This window comes from Podarcis cretensis (genome assembly GCF_951804945.1).
Source record: "Podarcis cretensis genome assembly, chromosome: 5".
NCBI classification, from domain to species: domain Eukaryota; kingdom Metazoa; phylum Chordata; class Lepidosauria; order Squamata; family Lacertidae; genus Podarcis; species Podarcis cretensis.
This window is the reverse complement of record NC_137174.1, coordinates 7,119,483-7,138,552: the sequence shown is the minus strand read 5'-3', so window position 1 is coordinate 7,138,552 and position 19,070 is coordinate 7,119,483. Positions and strand designations below refer to the sequence as shown.

The 19,070-nt window shown below is 44.4% G+C and overlaps 1 protein-coding gene across 1 annotated transcript in view; it reads right to left on the bottom strand.

The window, feature by feature from the left end:
• Nucleotides 1–19,070, bottom strand: part of VWF (von Willebrand factor) — a 164,641-nt gene that overhangs the window by 97,478 nt on the left and 48,093 nt on the right. Inside the window, exons 18-23 of the mRNA XM_079975009.1 lie at nt 18,083–18,243; nt 14,289–14,392; nt 10,872–11,010; nt 9,091–9,231; nt 3,520–3,669; nt 74–214 (exon numbers count right to left, since the gene is read on the bottom strand). Coding sequence (XP_079831135.1) covers nt 74–214; nt 3,520–3,669; nt 9,091–9,231; nt 10,872–11,010; nt 14,289–14,392; nt 18,083–18,243 — 836 coding nt within the window. The remainder of the gene's footprint in view (nt 1–73; nt 215–3,519; nt 3,670–9,090; nt 9,232–10,871; nt 11,011–14,288; nt 14,393–18,082; nt 18,244–19,070) is intronic.

Sequence of the window (19,070 nt, the reverse complement as noted above, 5' to 3'; positions counted from 1 at the left end):
TCTGGAGATTTAAAAAGTGAAAGTTTGAACAGGTGATTCTGCCCCCTTCCCATTCTGTTCACACCAACAATACCTTTGTGACATCAGCACACTGTGAATTAACTTTCCAGGAATTCCCAAAGTCACTTGGATCCACTTCAAGCTGGTTTTTGCTGCTGGTCAAGTCATTGTTTTGGATACCATCAAAATTGCCACACAGACCACATACTTTATCCTTGAAAATAAACAAACCACAATAACATACATTTATTTAATAAAAATGATTTTTGCACTCTGATTCAGTGGTGCCCCGCAAGACGAATGCCTCGCAAAACGGAAAACTCGCTAGACGAAAGAGTTTTCCGTTTTGGAGGTGCTTCGCAAAACGAATTTCCTATGGGCTTGCTTCGCAAGACGAAAATGTCTTGCGAGTTCCTGCGGGGTTTTTTTCCTCCCCCCCTTTTTCTAAGCCGCTAAGCCGCTTATCCGCTTATCCGATAAGCCGATAAGCTGCTAAAAGCCGCTAAAAGCCGCTAAACCGCTAATAGCGAGGCACCACTGTATTATTATTATTATTATTATTATTATTATTATTATTATTATTATTTACTAAATGTCTATACCGTCCTTCATCCAAGGATCACAGGGGAGTTTAGAATATAAAAACATAAAATGCATATCATAATAACAAACAAAAACACCCCATCACCACCATTCAAAAGGCCATAGATTGTTAAATTAGATTCCTGATTAGTTTACTTAAGAAGGTTTTTGCCTTGTACCTAAAGATATGTAACGAAGGTGCCAGGTGGGCCTCTCTGGAGAGAGCATTCCACAATGGGGAGTCACCTGAGAAAAAGCCCGTTCTTGTGTTGCCACCCACCCTCCAGGTGTCTCATGGAAGAGGCACACGAAGAAGGGCCTCAGATGATAATTACTGGGTCTGAGTTGGTTCATATGGGGAGAAGCTGAGGTCAGAGAGCTCTGAGAACAACTGAAAATGTAGGCTTTCCAATAAGTGGGCCTCTACCACAAATGTCTACTTTGAATGGTTTTAATTTTGCTTTCAATGCATTTGATCTTTTTGTTATTTCAGCTGTTATTAATTATCTTTAATGTACACTGCCTTGACACAGTTGTTTAGAAGGTGCTTAATAAATTGATGGTGGTGATGATTAGGTCCAAGGAGTTCACGGCAGTGTGGAGGTGAAATGTAATTTGCCCCATGTTCTCTTATCTTAAGAACAAGGCAGGTTAGGCTGAGAGGGAGGTACTGGCCCAAGTTCATGGCTGAGGTGGGCTCTGAACCTCAGTCTCCTCAGTGCTGGGTTACCAAATAGGCAGAGGAGCCAGATTTGTGGGGCCCTGCGACAACAAATCAAAATACCCGTATTTTTCGCTCTATAAGACGCACCAGACCACAAGACGCACCTAGTTTTCGGAGGAGGAAAACAAAAAAAATATATATTCTGAATCTCAGAAGCCAGAACAGCAAGAGGGATCGCTGTGTAGTGAAAGCAGCAATCCCTCTTGCTGTTCTGGCTTCTGGGATAGCTGCGCAGCCTGCATTCGCTCCATAAGACGCACACACATTTCCCCTTACTTTTTAGGAGGGAAAAAGTGAGTCTTATAGAGCAAAAAATACGGTAATATTGATTTAATTTTGAAAGAAAATTACAACCAAGCTTTCTTAGTTTGATATTATCCCACTAGGAGATAATCTGTGATCCCCCCACCCACCTCGGATATTTTGACCTCCTAGGGTCCTCCAAAGGGTTTAGTCTGGTTCTGAGTCTCTCCAGTTCAAACCCAACACTATAGCAACTACCTCATTGGATCTCATAAGCAATTTAAAAAGGATGCAATTCAACTAAGTTTTACTGAGAGAAGATCCATTGAAATCAGTAAGCATATCTGGTGCCATGGTGCAAAGCTCCCTCCGGCACACCTCCACCCCTGTTTCCCAGAGTTGTCGACCTTTTTTTAGGGAGGGCTTCATGCCACAGTGGCCACAGCAAATGGAGGCTCTGGACGCGACAGTGCTTCGATGCGGCATGGTGGAGGCAGGCGAGGGCAGCAACCTGATGTTGGGAGGTGCCACGTCCAGCCCCTGCCTCTTCCTTGGCGCTCTCCAGAACTTGGCGCCCTGGCGCCCCATGCCACTAGCCTCTATTGGTAAGATGCCCCTAGGTCCATTAATTTCAGTGGGTCAGCTCTGAGCTGGGCTGAATAATGCTCTCTATCCTGTGTTCTGTCAGATGCAGCACAAGTTTACCTCCATCAGCCCCTGATGGTGCCTTGCCCTGCCTTTATCATTCTCTTCCTTTCTCCTGTCCGAATGGTGTCAGTTGATTGGGAAAATGTATACCCAGAAACATTCTGTTCTGGGAATGCTGTACATTTGATTGCGCTGTACTGTTTAAGCCACCTTGTGGGCCTCAGTGAGAAAACGCAGAGTGAGTGCGAAGCAAATTTTTGGAGATGGAAGCCTGGCCTGGCCTGGAAAATGAAAGATGGAGAGATCACCTCATGTGGAGATCAGATGACCTTTGGATTATAAATCGGAGCCAGGTGGAGGTTGAAGTTTTGGGGGCCTTTGGATTGGAAAAGAGCGTGAAACAAGATTTGGAATATCCTATAGGCCTTATTTTTAACCATGGAAGTTTGGCAGGAAGGAATATGATTATCGTTGGGTTGGAGCTTCCCCAAGACCTGGCTTTCAACACCAAAAACTATCAAAAAGACCGGCAGAGGGGACATGAAAGAGACTTAAGAGCCTTGGATTTAAGATCTCTGGGTTGATGGTTTTCTGAGATTAATGGATTTTTTGCTGGGGGCCAAAACCGGGGAGGGGATCTGGTGGAAGAAAGTTGGGAATTTAAAATGTATATAATATAATTTGTTTCTTGTTTTTTTTTAATGAGAGATGGGAAAATCGTGGAATGGAATCTTTTTTGACCTTAGGGGAAACGTCTTAAGAATAAGTACAGATATATAGGTTTGGACGAGAGTTAAGATTGGACAAAGTAAAAGTGGACGGTTATTTGGTGAAAGAAAGAATGGAAAATTACAGTATAATAAGATAAGATATAAGGATAAAAATAAGATGAAGGATTTGTTGAAATATTTATATGAATTAGAATATAAAGAGGGGAATTATAGTATGTTAAAATAAATTATTGGGATTAAAATAAAGTTGGAAGGATTTGTTGAAATATCTAATTGAATTAGAATACAAAAACGGGAGGCGTGAGGAAGTCAAGGAAATAATGTAAGTAAGTGAGTTAAAGGTTTGACTTGTTTTTTCTATTTTATTTTTTTCTCTTATCTTTTTCTGGTTTTTTGATGATGGTTTTTTTTTGTATGTGTATTGTTTTTTCTTTTTTTCATTTTTGATTGTTATTCCTTATTATTCTTTTTTTCCTGTAACCTTTAAAATCTTAATGAAAATTTATTTTTTTAAAAAACAAAAAACGCAGAGTGGCTGGCATAAATACACACACACACACACAATTTCGAAATAAATCAAAGTGGACTTACTTTATAGTTCTCTTTCAGAATAACCGTAAGGCCCATGTCTCGATCCCAAGTGAGAGCAATTCCTCCTCCACCCAGTAACAAGATGTAGTAACGCCCAGACTTCAAGACTTCAAAGTTGACTTCTTCTCTAGGAGGTGTCAAGATGTTTACCTTCATCAGAAAATATATAGAGAGAAACTTCAGCAATGGAGCTATAGGTTACTTCCATACACAATCGCAGGAGCACCGTCAGTGATTGGCACTTGCGTTCAGCGCTGTGGGCTTGTGGGGGATCCTGCCCTCTCCACAGACCCAAAAATGCTGGCGCCACTGGCAAAGGACCAGCTCAGCCTAGGTCTCTTATATGCTTTATGCTTTCCCACTTCCCTAAGTGGTAAGACATTACAGGGGACAGCCTTTATAGGATCAGTTGTGAGAAGAATGTACAGGACATTTCTGGGGTCTTGCAATAACTATTTATCAAGTATAGTTGAAGTTTTCCTCAGGTTGATTGTAAAGGTAAAGGTAAAGGTACCCCTGCCCGTACGGGCCAGTCTGGACAGACTTTGGGGTTGTGCGCCCATCTCACTTAAGAGGCCAGGGGCCAGCGCTGTCCGGAGTTAATTCCGGGTCACGTGGCCAGCGTGACATTGCTGCTCTGGCGAGCCAGAGCCGCACACGGAAACGCCGTTTACCTTCCCGCTGGTAAGCGGTCCCTATTTATCTACTTGCACCCGGAGGTGCTTTCGAACTGCTAGGTTGGCAGGCGCTGGGACCGAGCAGCGGGAGCGCACCCCGCCGCAGGGATTCGAACCGCTGACCTTTCGATCGGCAAGCCCTAGGCACTGAGGCTTTAACCCACAGCGCCACCTGCGTCCCTCAGGTTGATTGTACACTGCCCTAAAACCTTGGACGAAGGGCAGTTTAGAAATATTTTAAATAAAGTAAGTTTGAATTTGTTTCACTGTTGGCTAAAGGGAGTAGCAAAGTTTACTAGCATTGAGGTTTAAAGATGTGCAACAAGCACACAGCAAGAAGGAGCATAAACACAGTTTTAGTTCAGCCCCCTCACGGAGGGGAGGTGTTGTGGGCGGGACGCGATTTCAGCGTCACACCAGGGGCGTTATGCCCCCTGCCCCACTCACCTGGCTGGCGCACCACGCCCACAGGTAAGCGCCCAACTGGATGGCTTGGAGAGGGCGTGGTTTGCAGATTAAGATACCGCTATGCCAGCCATTCTGCCTCACTTTTCACCTTCTCATTGCGAGTCACCCACCCACCACTCCCTTAGGGCTCAGGGCTTAGCTTTTCACTTGACCTTGCTTTGGACCTTTGGTTGGTCGCCCAGGTTGCCCAGGGGGCCTGGTAGGAATTTTTCTAACTGGCATTAGGCCTTTGGGTTTTTTCGCCTACCTCATAGCAATCATCACAACTTTCGTGGTATTTGGCGGTTAGGCATTGGAATGTGTTGTTGGTGTGTGGAAGGGCTAGGTGTGGCCATCGCCTACCCCTTCAAATTTGGGTATTCTGTTAAAGGAATCCGGCGGTCGTGGATCCTGTCCGATGCCTGTGTGGCGGGGGGCCATGGCACGACCCTCGGTGACATCAGGGGAGAGCTTATAGTTGTATTTGCATCAACAGGCTCCACCTACTGGTGAATAAACCCCCCTTTCAGGCTCACCCCTCTCCGAGTGGGTGGAGTCAACTGACGTAATCCAATGCCTAAGCCAATACCTTCTCACTTGCTGTAATCAATAAAGTTGTGGCCTTTTCTTGCCCATTAACCTTATACACTGTGTCCGTGTGTCTTTATTCCACAAAGTGGGGATCGGGTCCACGAACCACAACCTAGAAGCTCTTAGTAACTTGTAATGAATGTATGGGGGTTGCTCGTGCGTAAGTTGCCACCACACCTGGCTAGGTAGCCTGGTTAAACCTTTCCTGACTGGACAACCCTTCACTTCGTGGCTGTTCAGTCACTAGCAGAATCCGTCAGTGGGCGTTTCTTAAACTTCTTCCAGCACAAAAGCTCTTTGACGCCAAGTCTACGCCTACTTTCCCTGCGCGGAAGTCTTCTGCGCAGGGTGGGTGTGGGCAGAGGAGGACCTGTGCTCTCCCCGCTGGTCTCCAGCAAAGAGTCCTGGAGACCCCTCTCCGATTCCCCCAACCGCCCCCCTTTATCCCTGGTGTTACGCTGATTTCCTTCCCCAGCCGATGAGTTCCCTCTCTCCCTGCTTGGCCCTTCTCCGGCATCGCTTGGGAGCCCTGCCTCCACTTCTGGCTCCAATGTCAGTTCCCTGACATAACTCTTTCCATCAAGCAGATTGAAGATACTTTCCCCCTCTTCTGCTTCAAAAATATCCTGTTAGACCGAACTCAGTTAAGAATCCAGTCATTATCTAGGTCCATAGTGCCCATCATCAAGTGCCACACCATGCAAAAATTTGTTCTGCACTGCAACCTTTGCACGTTTACTCAGAGGTAAGTAGGTATAGGATTGCAGCTTCATGCAACTTTTCTAGGAGCAAGTCATGGCTCCTGCTGGATCTCTCATCCAGCTATCCCAGAAGGATAGGAAAATTTATGTTGGGTCTATTTCTGGCTGAACCAATGTTCATGGTGCAGATGCACACCAGCGGCCTGGGTAAAAAAAGAGCAAGGTTGGTTCAGTGCAGAATTTGGCCACTCGCCTTCACTAGCCAGATGCCTCTGAGGAGCCTTCAGAAGGAGCTCAGTGGAGACAATTATTTCCTTCTTATCTCAGGTAACACCCAGGTGTAAAGCTGATAGGTGTCTATAGACTTCTCCATGAATTTGTGACGTGCTTTTGAATTTTTTTAAAAGCAAAGTTAATGGGCATCACGACATCCACGAATGATGAGTTCCTGCACGAAAAAATACTTTCTGATTTCTTGCATAAACCTGTTGCCTGTCACTTGACTGGCTGGTTTTGAGAGGGAAACGTCTGTAAATTTTACTCACAGAATTCATAGTTTATAAATCTCTATTGTTTCTCTCTCTCTCTCTCTCTCTTTCTCTCTCTCTCTCACACACACACAGTGTTCCCCCTCCATGTGCCTAACTGGTAAATCTGTGTTCTTTAACACCGGAAGGTGTTAGCCGCCCTGAGCCTGGGGTATAAATAAATATTATTATTATTATTATTATTATTATTATTATTATTATTATTATTATTATCTCCTCTCTGCCACTTAAAGGCCATTGTGCCCTGAGGCAGAGGAACAGAGTTATACCAGGCCAGCAAACTGCTAGTTTATGTGTTTTAAAATATTGTTCCCTTTGCTGGTGTAAATTCATTTGAGCTTTTTTAAAAACTGAATTGTTTGTGTCTTCAAATAAAAAGAAGTGCTCCCCCCCGTGCAACTTAAAAATGAAATCTTTGAATGGAAAAAAAAAAATGGTGGCAACCACTCTTTGTATGTTCAAACCCCAAAACAAAGAAGCATTGTGTGACTTCAGAATTCACTGCAAAAAAAATGTTTGCAAAGCTCTAGTATTCCAGGGATAATACAGCACTTTCGGAAGTTTAGGTAATGGTAATTCTATAACACACTGGAGATCTGTGAAGGATGAATGCAGCGACATTCCTGGCTGTTACAATGCCCAAGACAAACAGCTGAACTCTGCCCTCTGGAAGGGGGCTCAGTCTTTTGTTCTTCCTTTTTCTGTGTGAGGGGAAATGCAAAGTGGGGTGGAGCCTCTGATTTCCTTTGCATAACATGTGGTTGAAAGGAGGGAAGAGCAACAGGGCCATCTACAGAATTATTGTTTTTCCTGGTCAACCCAAGATTTGCTTTTAACAGAGGGCTAAATATCTGAAGTCTCTTGCCTCCTGGATTTTGCCTTCTCTTGAAAGGTATGCCTTTTTTCCATCAGTCTTTTCTCTTCACCCCTGAATTTGTTGGGAAAGAATCTGGTGACTATTTAGTGCAGATCTGTCCTAAAGTTCTCGGCTTGGGGAAGTGTGAGATAGAACTGGAGCCCCTTCAACGAAGCACCAGTACAGTCGTACCTTGGATCCCGAAAACCTTGCGAGTCAAACTTTTTGGCTCCCGAACACCGCAAACCTGGAAGTGAGTGTTCCAGTTTGCAAATGTTATTTGGAACCCGAACGTCCGACAGGGTTTCTGTGGCTTCTGATTGGCTTCAGGAACTTCCTGCAGCCAATCAGAAGCTGCACTTCTGAACATTTCGGAAGTCAAACGGAATCCGTTCCAAGGTACAACTGTAGTGATATTTTAAATGCAAGGAAGAAGGAGGCACTTTGCTGGGTATGTAACAATCCAGCCTCCCTTAACTATCCTCTCTTGTCGTATTCCAGGTTTCCAGACTGCTGAAATGCAGTAAATACTTTTTAAAGGAGTGTCAGCAGTTAGAGTTTTCTTCTGCCATGAAATCTGAATTTACTTTCTGAATAACAAAAGATAGTGGGGCTCAAGTATGCCTTAGCAACAGGACCTGCACTTTGGAAATGATTACAGTCACCACAACTGGTTAACACAGATTATCTTGGTGCGTGGGACAGCAGGGGGGGGGGAATTTTTGACGTATTTAAGGCACCCACGAGCACCAACACAGAAAACAAGTTCTTGGGCTAATATGCAGGAGCCCTGCTTCAAAGGAAACCTTGCAGAGCCGAGATTCTCTGTTAGTAAACCTAAATTGGTTGCTCTCACCATCCACCAAGGGCTTCAGAGGCCTCATCCAGACTCCCACATGTCTTGCCACTCCCCGCCCCCTGGGAAGCCAGATCTTTACCGCTGAATCGGAGCATGCATCAACTGAGTTTTCCCCAGATTGGTGTTTGCTCTGATTCAGTGCTAAAGAGCAGGTTTTTTCTGGGGCAAATGGAAAACTGCTCAGACCCATGCTTTCTAAGCATGGGACAAGCGGAAGTGTAAACAAGCCCAGAAAGTCGTGCCCCACTGCAAAGTGGAATGCCTTGCTTTTAAACATGACACCACTGAGATCATAGTAAAGGTGAAGGGACCCCTGACCATTAGGTCCAGCCATGGCCGACTCTGGGGTTGCGGCGCTCATCTTGCTTTACTGGCCGAGGGAGCTGGCGTACAGCTTCCAGGTCATGTGGCCAACATGACTAAGCCGCTTCTGGCAAACCAGAGCAGCACACGGAAATGCTGTTTACCTTCCCTCCGGAGCAGTACCTATTTATCTACTTGCACTAGCATGCTTTCGAACTGCTAGGTTGGCAGGAGCAGGGGCCGAGCAACGGGAGCACACCCCATCGCGGGGATTCGAACCGCTGACCTTCTGGCAAGTCCTAGGCTCTGTGGTTTAACCCACAGCGCCACCCGTGTCCCACTAAAGTTTGCTCACCCCCTGTTCTAGTCCAACCCCCTGCAATGGAGTATACAGCTGTCCCTTATGGGGATCAAACCTGCAACCTTGGTGTTATCAGCACCACACTCTAACCAACTGAGCTATGCAGGCTGGTCATAGAGTAGCATATTAATCAAGTCAAATGTTCTTGGTCCAGACTTTTTAGAAAAGCATTATAAGGCTTGCTCCTCCACAAGGGGACTGAAGTAAAGATAAGAGGCTCATACTTACATCTCCGTTGTACAGCTCAATCACTCCACTGTCAAAGAGAATGCTAATCCTTTTAGTGCATGTCTCTCCTGTGAAGCTACATCCCTCATTGGCAATGAGTACTCGGAAGGTTCCAGAATCATCACTACCATCGCAGTAATCCTTTAAGAAAGGGAAGTGGTATTGACGACATGCACACAGCTCTGCAACTCTATCCAGGGGTCCATCAGTTTTGTCTGGCCTTGATACTCAGCAAAACTTTACAGTTGCCACCAACTCTGCCCTTTCCCCTAATTGCAGGTGGGATTCTCATCTGTGACACTATACTAACCTTCAGAACTAAAGTGAGAAAACTTGCTACAAAGTGCCTTTGGACCCCAGCACAATATCCCAAAAATCTCTCATCTTTCTCCAGGCTTTGGAGAAGAGTGATAACTTTGTTCTCAATATCATGCTGGGCTTTGGAGAAACTTGGAAACAGATGTACTTCTCATTGTGCCTCCAAAGCCCAGAACAAAAACTGTGAGGTATCCCTCACCAGATTAAAAGTGAACCATCACTGTGACAACTTGGCAGGTATGTTTGATCTGCCTCAATTGCTACTCAACATCTTAGGAACCTTCTGGCTATGCTTGCTTCACTGGCCAATGTTTGCACCAGCTTGGAGGGCAGGGAGCTTTGACCCTATTGGACATGGCCTGTTGTGACCCTACCCAGGCCTACGGCCTGTTGATGAGACAATGGTAGGCTCTTCTCCAATGCCAGACTGTGAAATCACACTCTTCATTTAAAGTTGTCATCAAATATATACAATCTAAAGTGACTTTGAGAGTTTCTTCTCTGGTAAAGCGTGTTCTCCTTCATGGAGAGCACGTGTTGCGGTGGGGGCTGCCAGGACACTCCAAAGTTGTGGGGCGGGCTAATTGATCGTTGGCCACTGATCCAATTGGGCTTCCGTTGTAGTTAGGAAGAAGTTAATGTTGCCATTTGTTGATTGACAGCCAGAAATGCTAAAACTCCTTGCACGAGGCTAGGGCTTCCTCTTTTTGCCCGTGCATAGGATTGCCTGTCCCCCCCTCCCTAGAATAGGGTTGTTCGCTTTGACCTTGCTATGCCTGTCATGGGGTCGTCTGCTTTGGGGCAGGGGCCTGGTAGGAATTTTGTCCATCTGGCTGATTGGCTGGGGCCATTTGGTTTTTGCCTACTGCATAGCAAATCGTCACAACTTGTAAGGTTCACGGTTAGGCATTGGTTTATGGTTTGGTTGGTTGAGGGGCATAGATTGGCTGTGCCTGCCCCTCTAATGCTGCTGCTGCAAGGGATTCCGTTAAAGGAATTGGGGGCTAACTATTGCTTGTCCACTCTGTCAAGGGGGCTCGGGCCATAGCAAGAGCTCCTGGTTGCATTTGGGGAGGGCTGAGGGCAGGTTCCCTGCTCCGTCGCTACCCCCAAGTGTATTCCCCTTTTCTGACTTTCGCATTGTGCGGAATGTCAGTCTGTCCCCCGTGGGGGGGGGGGCAAATAATCATAACCAATGCCTAAGCAACCACTCACATTTTTGTATTTTAATAAAGTTGTGGCCAAAATTATGCCAAAAACCTTAAACAAAAATTTCTGTGTGATGTGTGAGTTATTGGGGTGGCCCTGGGGACCTTGAGACGCAAAAGTTTTGAAGAATATTGAGGGAAGCCAAAAGAGTGTCCATAGGTTTTGATGGTAGCTTTACATATCTCTAACCCTTAGCATTCTCTCAGCCGCCGCCACCCTCATCTCCAAGAACTGCATTCTATCCCCACTCTTACCTGAACTAGCACATACTGACAGTTCCCTGGAAACCTGTATTTCAGTCCATCAAAGGTCAAGTAATGAGATGTGCCAATGACTGAGCAGGTACCGTCACAGACATTTTCTGTGCATTCCCACTTCCGAGCCCGACAGACACTGCAGAGGGCAAAAGACCAGCAGCTGTTATTGTCTGTGTTGATTAATAAAAGTCTGCTTTATAATTTGGTACATGGACAAAAGACAGTCTGTGTCTTGCAGGAAGCATGCAAAAATCATGTCACCTATAAAACCTTGAGACACTAACATTTCTAGATATCACTGCAATACCTTCACAATGCTTGTGAAGATAACAAGCTTCTTCAGCCTAGACAGTCAGATTACACACTTACTTACACACAAACTTCAAAAATTGAGGTCCTTTCCCCTGGTTATGACACTGCTGAAACTTCAGAAGTGCACAAATTTTTATTTAGTTTGGAAACCACCCAAAGTTTGTGGGTGCCATCAAATTTGCTCCTCCTCTGAGAGAATTCCAAGATCTAAGATTTCAAGGTAACTTTTGAAATCTGGAACCAGGCTTTTAAAAACTTTTTATGTGCTTCAGAATAGTTACACCTTCTTTATAACAACACACCAGTACCAAAGACCAAACAGGCAAAAAAAACCCCAAAACCAGTGTAACCATACACAGTTAGGATTCCCTACCATTTTATAGGCTTGAAAGTCTAAGTAATCTCCAGATTTTTCCAGGCTGCAGCCATGACCCTTTCGTGTCAACTGAAGTCTAGCGTCCAGATCAAGGGAAGTAAGAATACTGCTCTATTCTGCCTTGGTCAGATCCCACCAGGAGTCCTGTGTCCAGTTCTGGGCACCACAGTTTAAGAAGGATACTGACAAGCTGGACCATGTACAGAGGAGGGCAACCAAAATGTTCAAGGGTCTGGAAACAAAGTCTTATGAGGAATGCTTGAGGATGCTCAGCCAGGAGAAGAGGAGACTGAGGGCAGATAAGACACCCCCCAATTTTATTGTGAGGGTTAAATGTTAAGTTGTGGGTGAACATATCAGACGACACAGCGATTCTTCAAACAGCTCTTGTTTATTCACAGGCCAGAACAGAACTGAACTGAAGGGTTCAGTCAGCCTGCTTATATAGAGCTCCAGTACAATGTAACTGTAACAATTTTCTAAAACTATCCAATCACTGAACATCACTTTCGATCCCTTATTTGCATAACTATCTACAGTATCCCCCTGCTGGCCCAGGGTGAGAACTTCAGTACATAACATTAAACATGTGCTGAAATCTTCTCCTGTTGAAAACTGTGCATCTTAAACATGCATAAGTTTATCTGGATTGCACTCCACGCATTTTAAATGCTGCTTCTGAAAAAACCACTAACTTCCTTCTTTAAAGAAATGTACAGTCTGGCACACACTAATGTTGTGTGTGTGGAACCCACAAAGATCTATAAACAGCAAGTTAAGTTACCACAAATAGATTCTCTCTTTACTTAAAGGCTATGTGTAAAAATTTCTGCCACTTCTGTATTCCCAGAAAAAATCTAGGCATAACACAGAGTGGAGTATTTTACAACATGATTTACCATGGATATCCTGCTCTCTGCTGCTTATTCTCTTACGAAAACACTTTTATTGCCCTCTGAAGGCCAGTATGGGTTAAATAAGGGGTGTAATAAGGCTAGTATTTCCTTTCATTCATTCTTTTCTTTTTGTGTGTGCTCATAAGACGACTAAATAGCAGTTGAGGGCGTGAGACTGCATACTTCCTATGGCTCTCTGTTTACCAAGGATGGTCCATAATTTCTGGTAACAAAACAACAACAACAAAAGAGGCAACACATTAAAGGAACATCTGCCCTGACAGGAACACTGAATTCCTGGAAAGTGCTGTGCGCAAGGTTTTACTGGAATATGTTGAACAATTCATTATTGGGACAGTTTACTACTTTACAAAAATGGAATTTGCAGCTCCTTTCTGAGGCACCGCCTCTTCCTTTTGTTTCCTTGTGGTTGGTGCTGCCTCATTTATCACTTTTTATTTTCTTTATTTTAGCATCTCTTTTATCTCTGTCCCGTCTCTGGGAAGATTTCTGGAGATGCCTTTTAAAATCTGGTTATTTTGCTTCTACAGTAAAATCCAAGAATATTTTTCTTGGGTACCAGAAGTTTCCTGGATCTCAGAAGCTGGGGGTGGGAGACAGCTGGTCTATCCTGGGTGTGTCAAAGTCACACATGTGAACACGAAAGCAGCATGCCGTGCAGCACTGTGTTGCTCGTTGTTGATTTTGACATTATTCTGATTATGTTGTGCGTTTTTAATAGTTCTGTGGGTTCCTATGTTTGTTAGCCACTTACTGGATTTCCAAATAAAAATCGGGATACATAAGTCTTAATCGATAAATGAAGATCCCACAACAGGGCCTTGCACATGTTTCCATGTTTCCTTCCTTCCTTCCTTCCTTCCTTCCTTCCTTCCTTCCTTTAGTTCTCCCCCTGCTCTCTGATTCTTTGCATGGGAGGTGGGCTCCCCTTCCAAGTCGAGTTCTCTCGCTAGTTTACAGAAATGGCTTTGCTAAGAGGGATGCTCTTTTAGACTAGCATCTTATTGCATGACCAGGCGGCGACAGCCCCAGCCCCAGGAATCATAAGGAAGGAATAAAGACTCTGACAACGTTATATGGAATTAAAATTAGGCCACAACTTTATTAAACTTCCGAATGTAGGAAAACCTTGGCTTAGGCCTTGGGCGTGTATCCCTCCCAGCCCCCCAGCGGGGGGAACGGGGGCTCATCAGGGTAAATGGGATATGGGGGTGCTCTGCCAGACGTAAGTGTAGCAGGCAGCCAAGACCATATCCCTGCACACAGGGTAGTTCACTGACAGCCTTTCAGTGTATGGCCAGTGACACCCATATATATAACCCCTTTAAGAGGGGGACCCTGGAATCGCCGCCACAGGGGGGTGAGTCACCACTTCACCCCCCCCCCCCAATATAGGGAAGAAAAGGCTAAAGGATTCCACCCAAGGCCATAACCGCCAAAGTTGTGGCGAATTGCTACGGGGCAGACAAAACCTGCTAATGCAGGAAAATTTCTTCCCAGTCCTTCAACAGCAACCAGTCAAAGACCGCAGAAGTGCCAGCTAAACAGGAAGAAAAAGTTAACCTGCAAACAAGAAACATTAAACAAAGGGAGGGGAGGGAGGGTGAATCTCCAGAGCCAACTGCTTGGCTATTGTCAGCTCCACCCCCTATTTATAAATGGGGCTGGCCCCACCTCCCAGCAAGAAACTTGATTACTGAGGCTGGGCGAGAAAATCCAAAAATTTGTCATACAGAGTCAGGTTTTATTTTAATGCAAAATCAGTCTCCTTCCTGAGCCAAGGGACCTCAATGAGAAGCAATTGCTTACCAGGTATTGCAGTCTTTCATGACCGTTTCCCCTGGAGCGTACTCTCGCCCGTTATGAAAACAGGGGCACTTTTCAGGTACGATGCATTTGTTTCCATGTCTTACCTAGAACAGAGATGGGGGTTTTATGGAACCATTATAGGGGGCAGAATAAATATGGTAGCACACAACAGGAACATGAAAACAAGGCACCTAAGTAAAAACTATCAGGGCCAAATTATACGGAGAAAATTATACAGCCTCCAGTGAATACTGAAGACACAACTCTTTACCCTGACCTTTGACACCAGTGAGATGTGTTTGTAGGACCCATGCTACAAACCAAGCAGACGGCCTTCGTGGCAGTGGCGCCCGCCCTGTGGAACACCCTCTCACCAGATGTCAAGAAAATAAACAACTACCTGACTTTTAGAAGAGGCAGCCCTCTTTAGGGAAGTTTTTAATGTTTGATCTTTTATTGTGTTTTTAATATCCCGTTGGAAGCTGCCCAGAGTGGCTGGGGAGGCCCGACCAGATGGGCAGGGTATAAGTAATAACCCTAATAATGATGATGATGATGTTTCTGTAATCATGTGTTGGTTCAAATGGTCTTTAAACTGTTTTTCCTATTGTGTTTTGATGTTGTAACCCATCCGAACTCCTCAGGGTGAAGGGTGAGTAATACGTTATAATAATATAAGAAGATGATTTTAACAGTAGTAAAATATTTGAATGGTCAGTTGACTGGCATTCTCAATGGAACCTCATGAAAACAAATACTAAAGATATCTCTTAACCCTGAGTAAGTCTGCTGCCCACATAACCTGAATGAGTTAACCGCTAAGAAAGTGCAATGTGTGCCTTCAGAATTTGGTAATAATGAACTTTTAGAATCTTTTCTCTTTGGCACCCAGCAGAGAATGTCACACCTGGGAGTGCTGCAAAGATGCTGGCCTGTTTCTCTCTGGTCCTGGGGCCCTGATGGATTCCTGCTAACTAAAACTGTTAAGGCTGAAGGTGACAGAGAACAACTTGCTGTGAACCCAGAAAAGCAGGCTGTTTAGGAGTTTTCAATCATGTCAAGATTTAATAGTGGTGGTGTGTTACCTTTGCTGCTTTTGGGATTGTTTTTTTTTTTTTTTTTTGTATGTTCTTGTTAGACCTTACTCTTAATTTTTAAGGGAATTGCTTGACTTATTGTATATTTCTTAATGAGATGCTTTCATTATTGCATTTAAATTTTGTGCAGTGTTTTTTCATGCTGTGAGCTGCTTTGTGCCTCCAAATAAATGTTGATGATTCTTCCCCACCTTCCTTTCCCTGCTTTTCCAACTTATGGGGCTTCACTTTCTTTCTCATAAAAGGCAGAATTTGAGCAGATCTACCCTGTCATGCGGGACGCAGGTGGCGCTGTGGGTTAAAGCCTCAGCGCCTAGGGCTTGCCGATCGAAAGGTCGGCGGTTCGAATCCCTGCGGCGGGGCGCGCTCCTGCTGCTCGGTCCCAGCGCCTGCCAACCTAGCAGTTCGAAAGCACCTCCGGGTGCAAGTAGATAAATAGGGACCGCTTACCAGCGGGAAGGTAAACGGCGTTTCCGTGTGCGGCTCTGGCTCGCCAGAGCAGCGATGTCACGCTGGCCACGTGACCCGGAAGTGTCTCCGGACAGCGCTGGCCCCTGGCCTCTTAAGTGAGATGGGCGCACAACCCCAGAGTCTGTCAAGACTGGCCCGTACGGGCAGGGGTACCTTTACCTTTACCTTTACCCTGTCATGCAGAGGCACAAAAAGCTGCAGATGCCAAAACTCCAGTTTTCTGCACAAACATTGAAGGCAGAGGATCTATTTAGCTGTTTAGGCATCCACTTCTTAGTTGAGTAAGGAGCTGAGAAGCAGCGTTGAGCAAGAGTGCCATCTAGTGCCCTACAAAATACTCTGCTTTATCAAACGGGAAAAATATTATATCCAGCCGATTAAAAGCAGCTTTGGCTGGGAGTGTGGCAAAGACACATCCAAAATGAAGATTTACAGGATAGATGATTAAAATAAATGAGCGGTTAAATCTAGATGGCTTTCCCAACTTTGACGCAGGGGCTAAGACTTGAACTCAGTAAGTAGTCTGCAAGTAACCAAAGAAACAGCTTCTTTTCACAGGAAAATAACAATTATGGAAGATGCTTTCATGTGCGAATATATACTTTCTGATATATTTTTTCCTATATCTGTAGCCTGGCATTACTGCCTTTCTACAATTGACATACAGGAAACATTTTGTTTCCTGCATTGTAACAAAAGGGCTTTTTCCTTGTTTGTTTTTTTTTTGTTGTTGTTGTTGTTGTTGTTGTTGTTTTTTAGAAAAGGTCAATCAAAAATGAAAGTTTCCCCCAAAATGTGCTAAATAAATATTTTCCTCAGTAAAGAGGTTGTAATCGTTATTACATTTGAATCCTGTCTTTTCTCCAAAGTGCTTAGTTAGGACAGTGTTACGTCTATTGTCTCCATTTAATCCCCTCAACAAGCCTGTGGAGTAGGTTAGACTGAAAAACTAGCCTGTCCAGAGAATATTCAGACAATGTCCAGACAATGTGTACAGAATATGCAGGGGGAGGAAAAATATGATATCTTCCACTGTCCTTGCTCCACAAACTCTTATGCCCTCAGGTGAAAGCCTGAACAATGTGAAGGTCTGTTTGCTCTGAACAAACACAAACCCCTTTGTTGCAAAATGTGACAATCTACAAAAATGCAACGCGCTGGCTAATAACTGTTAGTAAATATATAGTCAGTATGTTGTCATTCAAAATATACGAACAAGTCACTTCAAAATAATATATATAACATACAACACATCTCACAAAATATACAAGTAACTGCAAGTTGTTATATGTATCAGAGTCAAACAAAGATTGAAACAATCAGTGAATAGCGAGGAACACCAAACTGTCTCTCAAAGGAAAACGTCTAAAAAAAAGTCTCAAAGGAAGATGTATCTCCAAAGTCTCAAAAGGAATAGGTCAACTGTTTCGGAATAAAGTCGTTAGAATTCACCACTAACTGGCTATTCATTGGTTGTTTGAATCTTTGTTTGACTCTGATAGATACAACAGCTTGCAGTTACTTGTATATTTTGTGAGATGTGTTGTATGATATATATACAGTGGTACCTCGGGTTAAGAACTTAATTCGTTCTGGAGGTCCGTTCCTAACCTGAAACTGTTCTTAACCTGAGGTACCACTTTAGCTAATGGAGCCTGCCGCCGCGCCAGCGGAGCACGATTTCTGTTCTCATCCTGAAGCAAAGTTCTTAACCCGAGGTACTATTTCTGGGTTAGCGGACTCTGTAACCTGAAGCATATGTAACCTGAAGCGGATGTAACCTGAAGTGGATGTAACCTGAAGCGTCTGTAACCCGAGGTACCACTGTATTATTTTGAAGTGGCTTATTCGTATATTTTGAAAGACATCATACCGATTATATATTTACTAACAGTTAATAGCCAGCGTGTTGTGTTTGCATTTTTCTACATTTCTACATTTGTGACCACTAGCAGGGCCGGCCCATCCATGAGGCAGACTTCGGCAGCTGCCTCAGGCGGCAGAATCCAAAGGCACCTTCACAGGTGAATCTCCCATCACCACCACTGTTGCCACCAACCCAGAAGTGAAATCTAGGAGTGGTGATTAGAGTGTGGTGCTGGTAACATCAAGGTTGCAGGTTCAATTTCCCAGATGGGACAGCTGCAGATTCCTGCCTTGAAGGGCTAGATGATCCTCAGATGATCCTCAGGGTCTCTTCCGACTCTACAATTGTATGATTCTTACCCATCCAGTGGGACAGAGGCAGCCAGATGTACATCCTTGGCTGAAGCAGCCCAATTCATAGGTTTGGCATGTCTTCATGCATTCAATTCCTTTAGCTCTTGGGTCATTTGCAGGACATACAAACATGGTCATTGGGTGCCTGCAGGCCACACTTCGTTTTGCTTTAAGAAATAACATTAGAACACAAGAGTTAGCATTCATTCCCAACAGCATATCATTACAATGCCCCAAAGGAGGTCAAACTTCATCGCTAATTCTCCGTACCCTATTGTATCCCTGTCCAAAAATTATAATAATGAAGCGTTAAGCAGAGGAACGGATGGAATAATAAAGAAATAATATATACAGTGGTGCCCCGCAAGACAAATGCCTCGCAAGACGAAAAACCCGCTAGACGAAAGGGTTTTCCGTTTTGGAGGTGCTTCGCAAAACGAATTTCCCTATGGGCTTGCTTCGCAAGACGAAAATGTCTTGCGAGTTTTTCCGACTCCCCCCCCCTTTTTCTAAGCTGCTAAGCCGCTTGTCCGCTAAGCCGCTAAAAGCCGCTAAGCCGCTAATAGCGCTAATCCGCTAAGCCGCTAATGGGCTTGCTTCGCAAGACGAAAAAACCGCTAGACGAAGAGACTCGCGGAACGGATTCTTTTTGTCTTGCGAGGCACCACTGTATACGCAACAACAGCAGCGAGAACGTTGGTGGCTAGTTACTGGAAAGGAAATAACATCCCAACAAAAAGGGAATGGTTAAGTAAACTATGTGAGTATCTGGAGTTAGCAAAATTGACGGATATAATAAGGCATAAATCTAAAACTATGGTACAGAAAAAATGGGAATGCTTAAATGAATATTTACACAAATTCTTGTGATGAACACAGAGAATACAAAGATTAGATGGACTATGAAAGAATTTAAGAGAAGTGACTGAAGAACGGATGTAATGGTGAATTAGATAACCAAGAGATGTGTGGTGAATGCCGTGGAAGTCTTTTA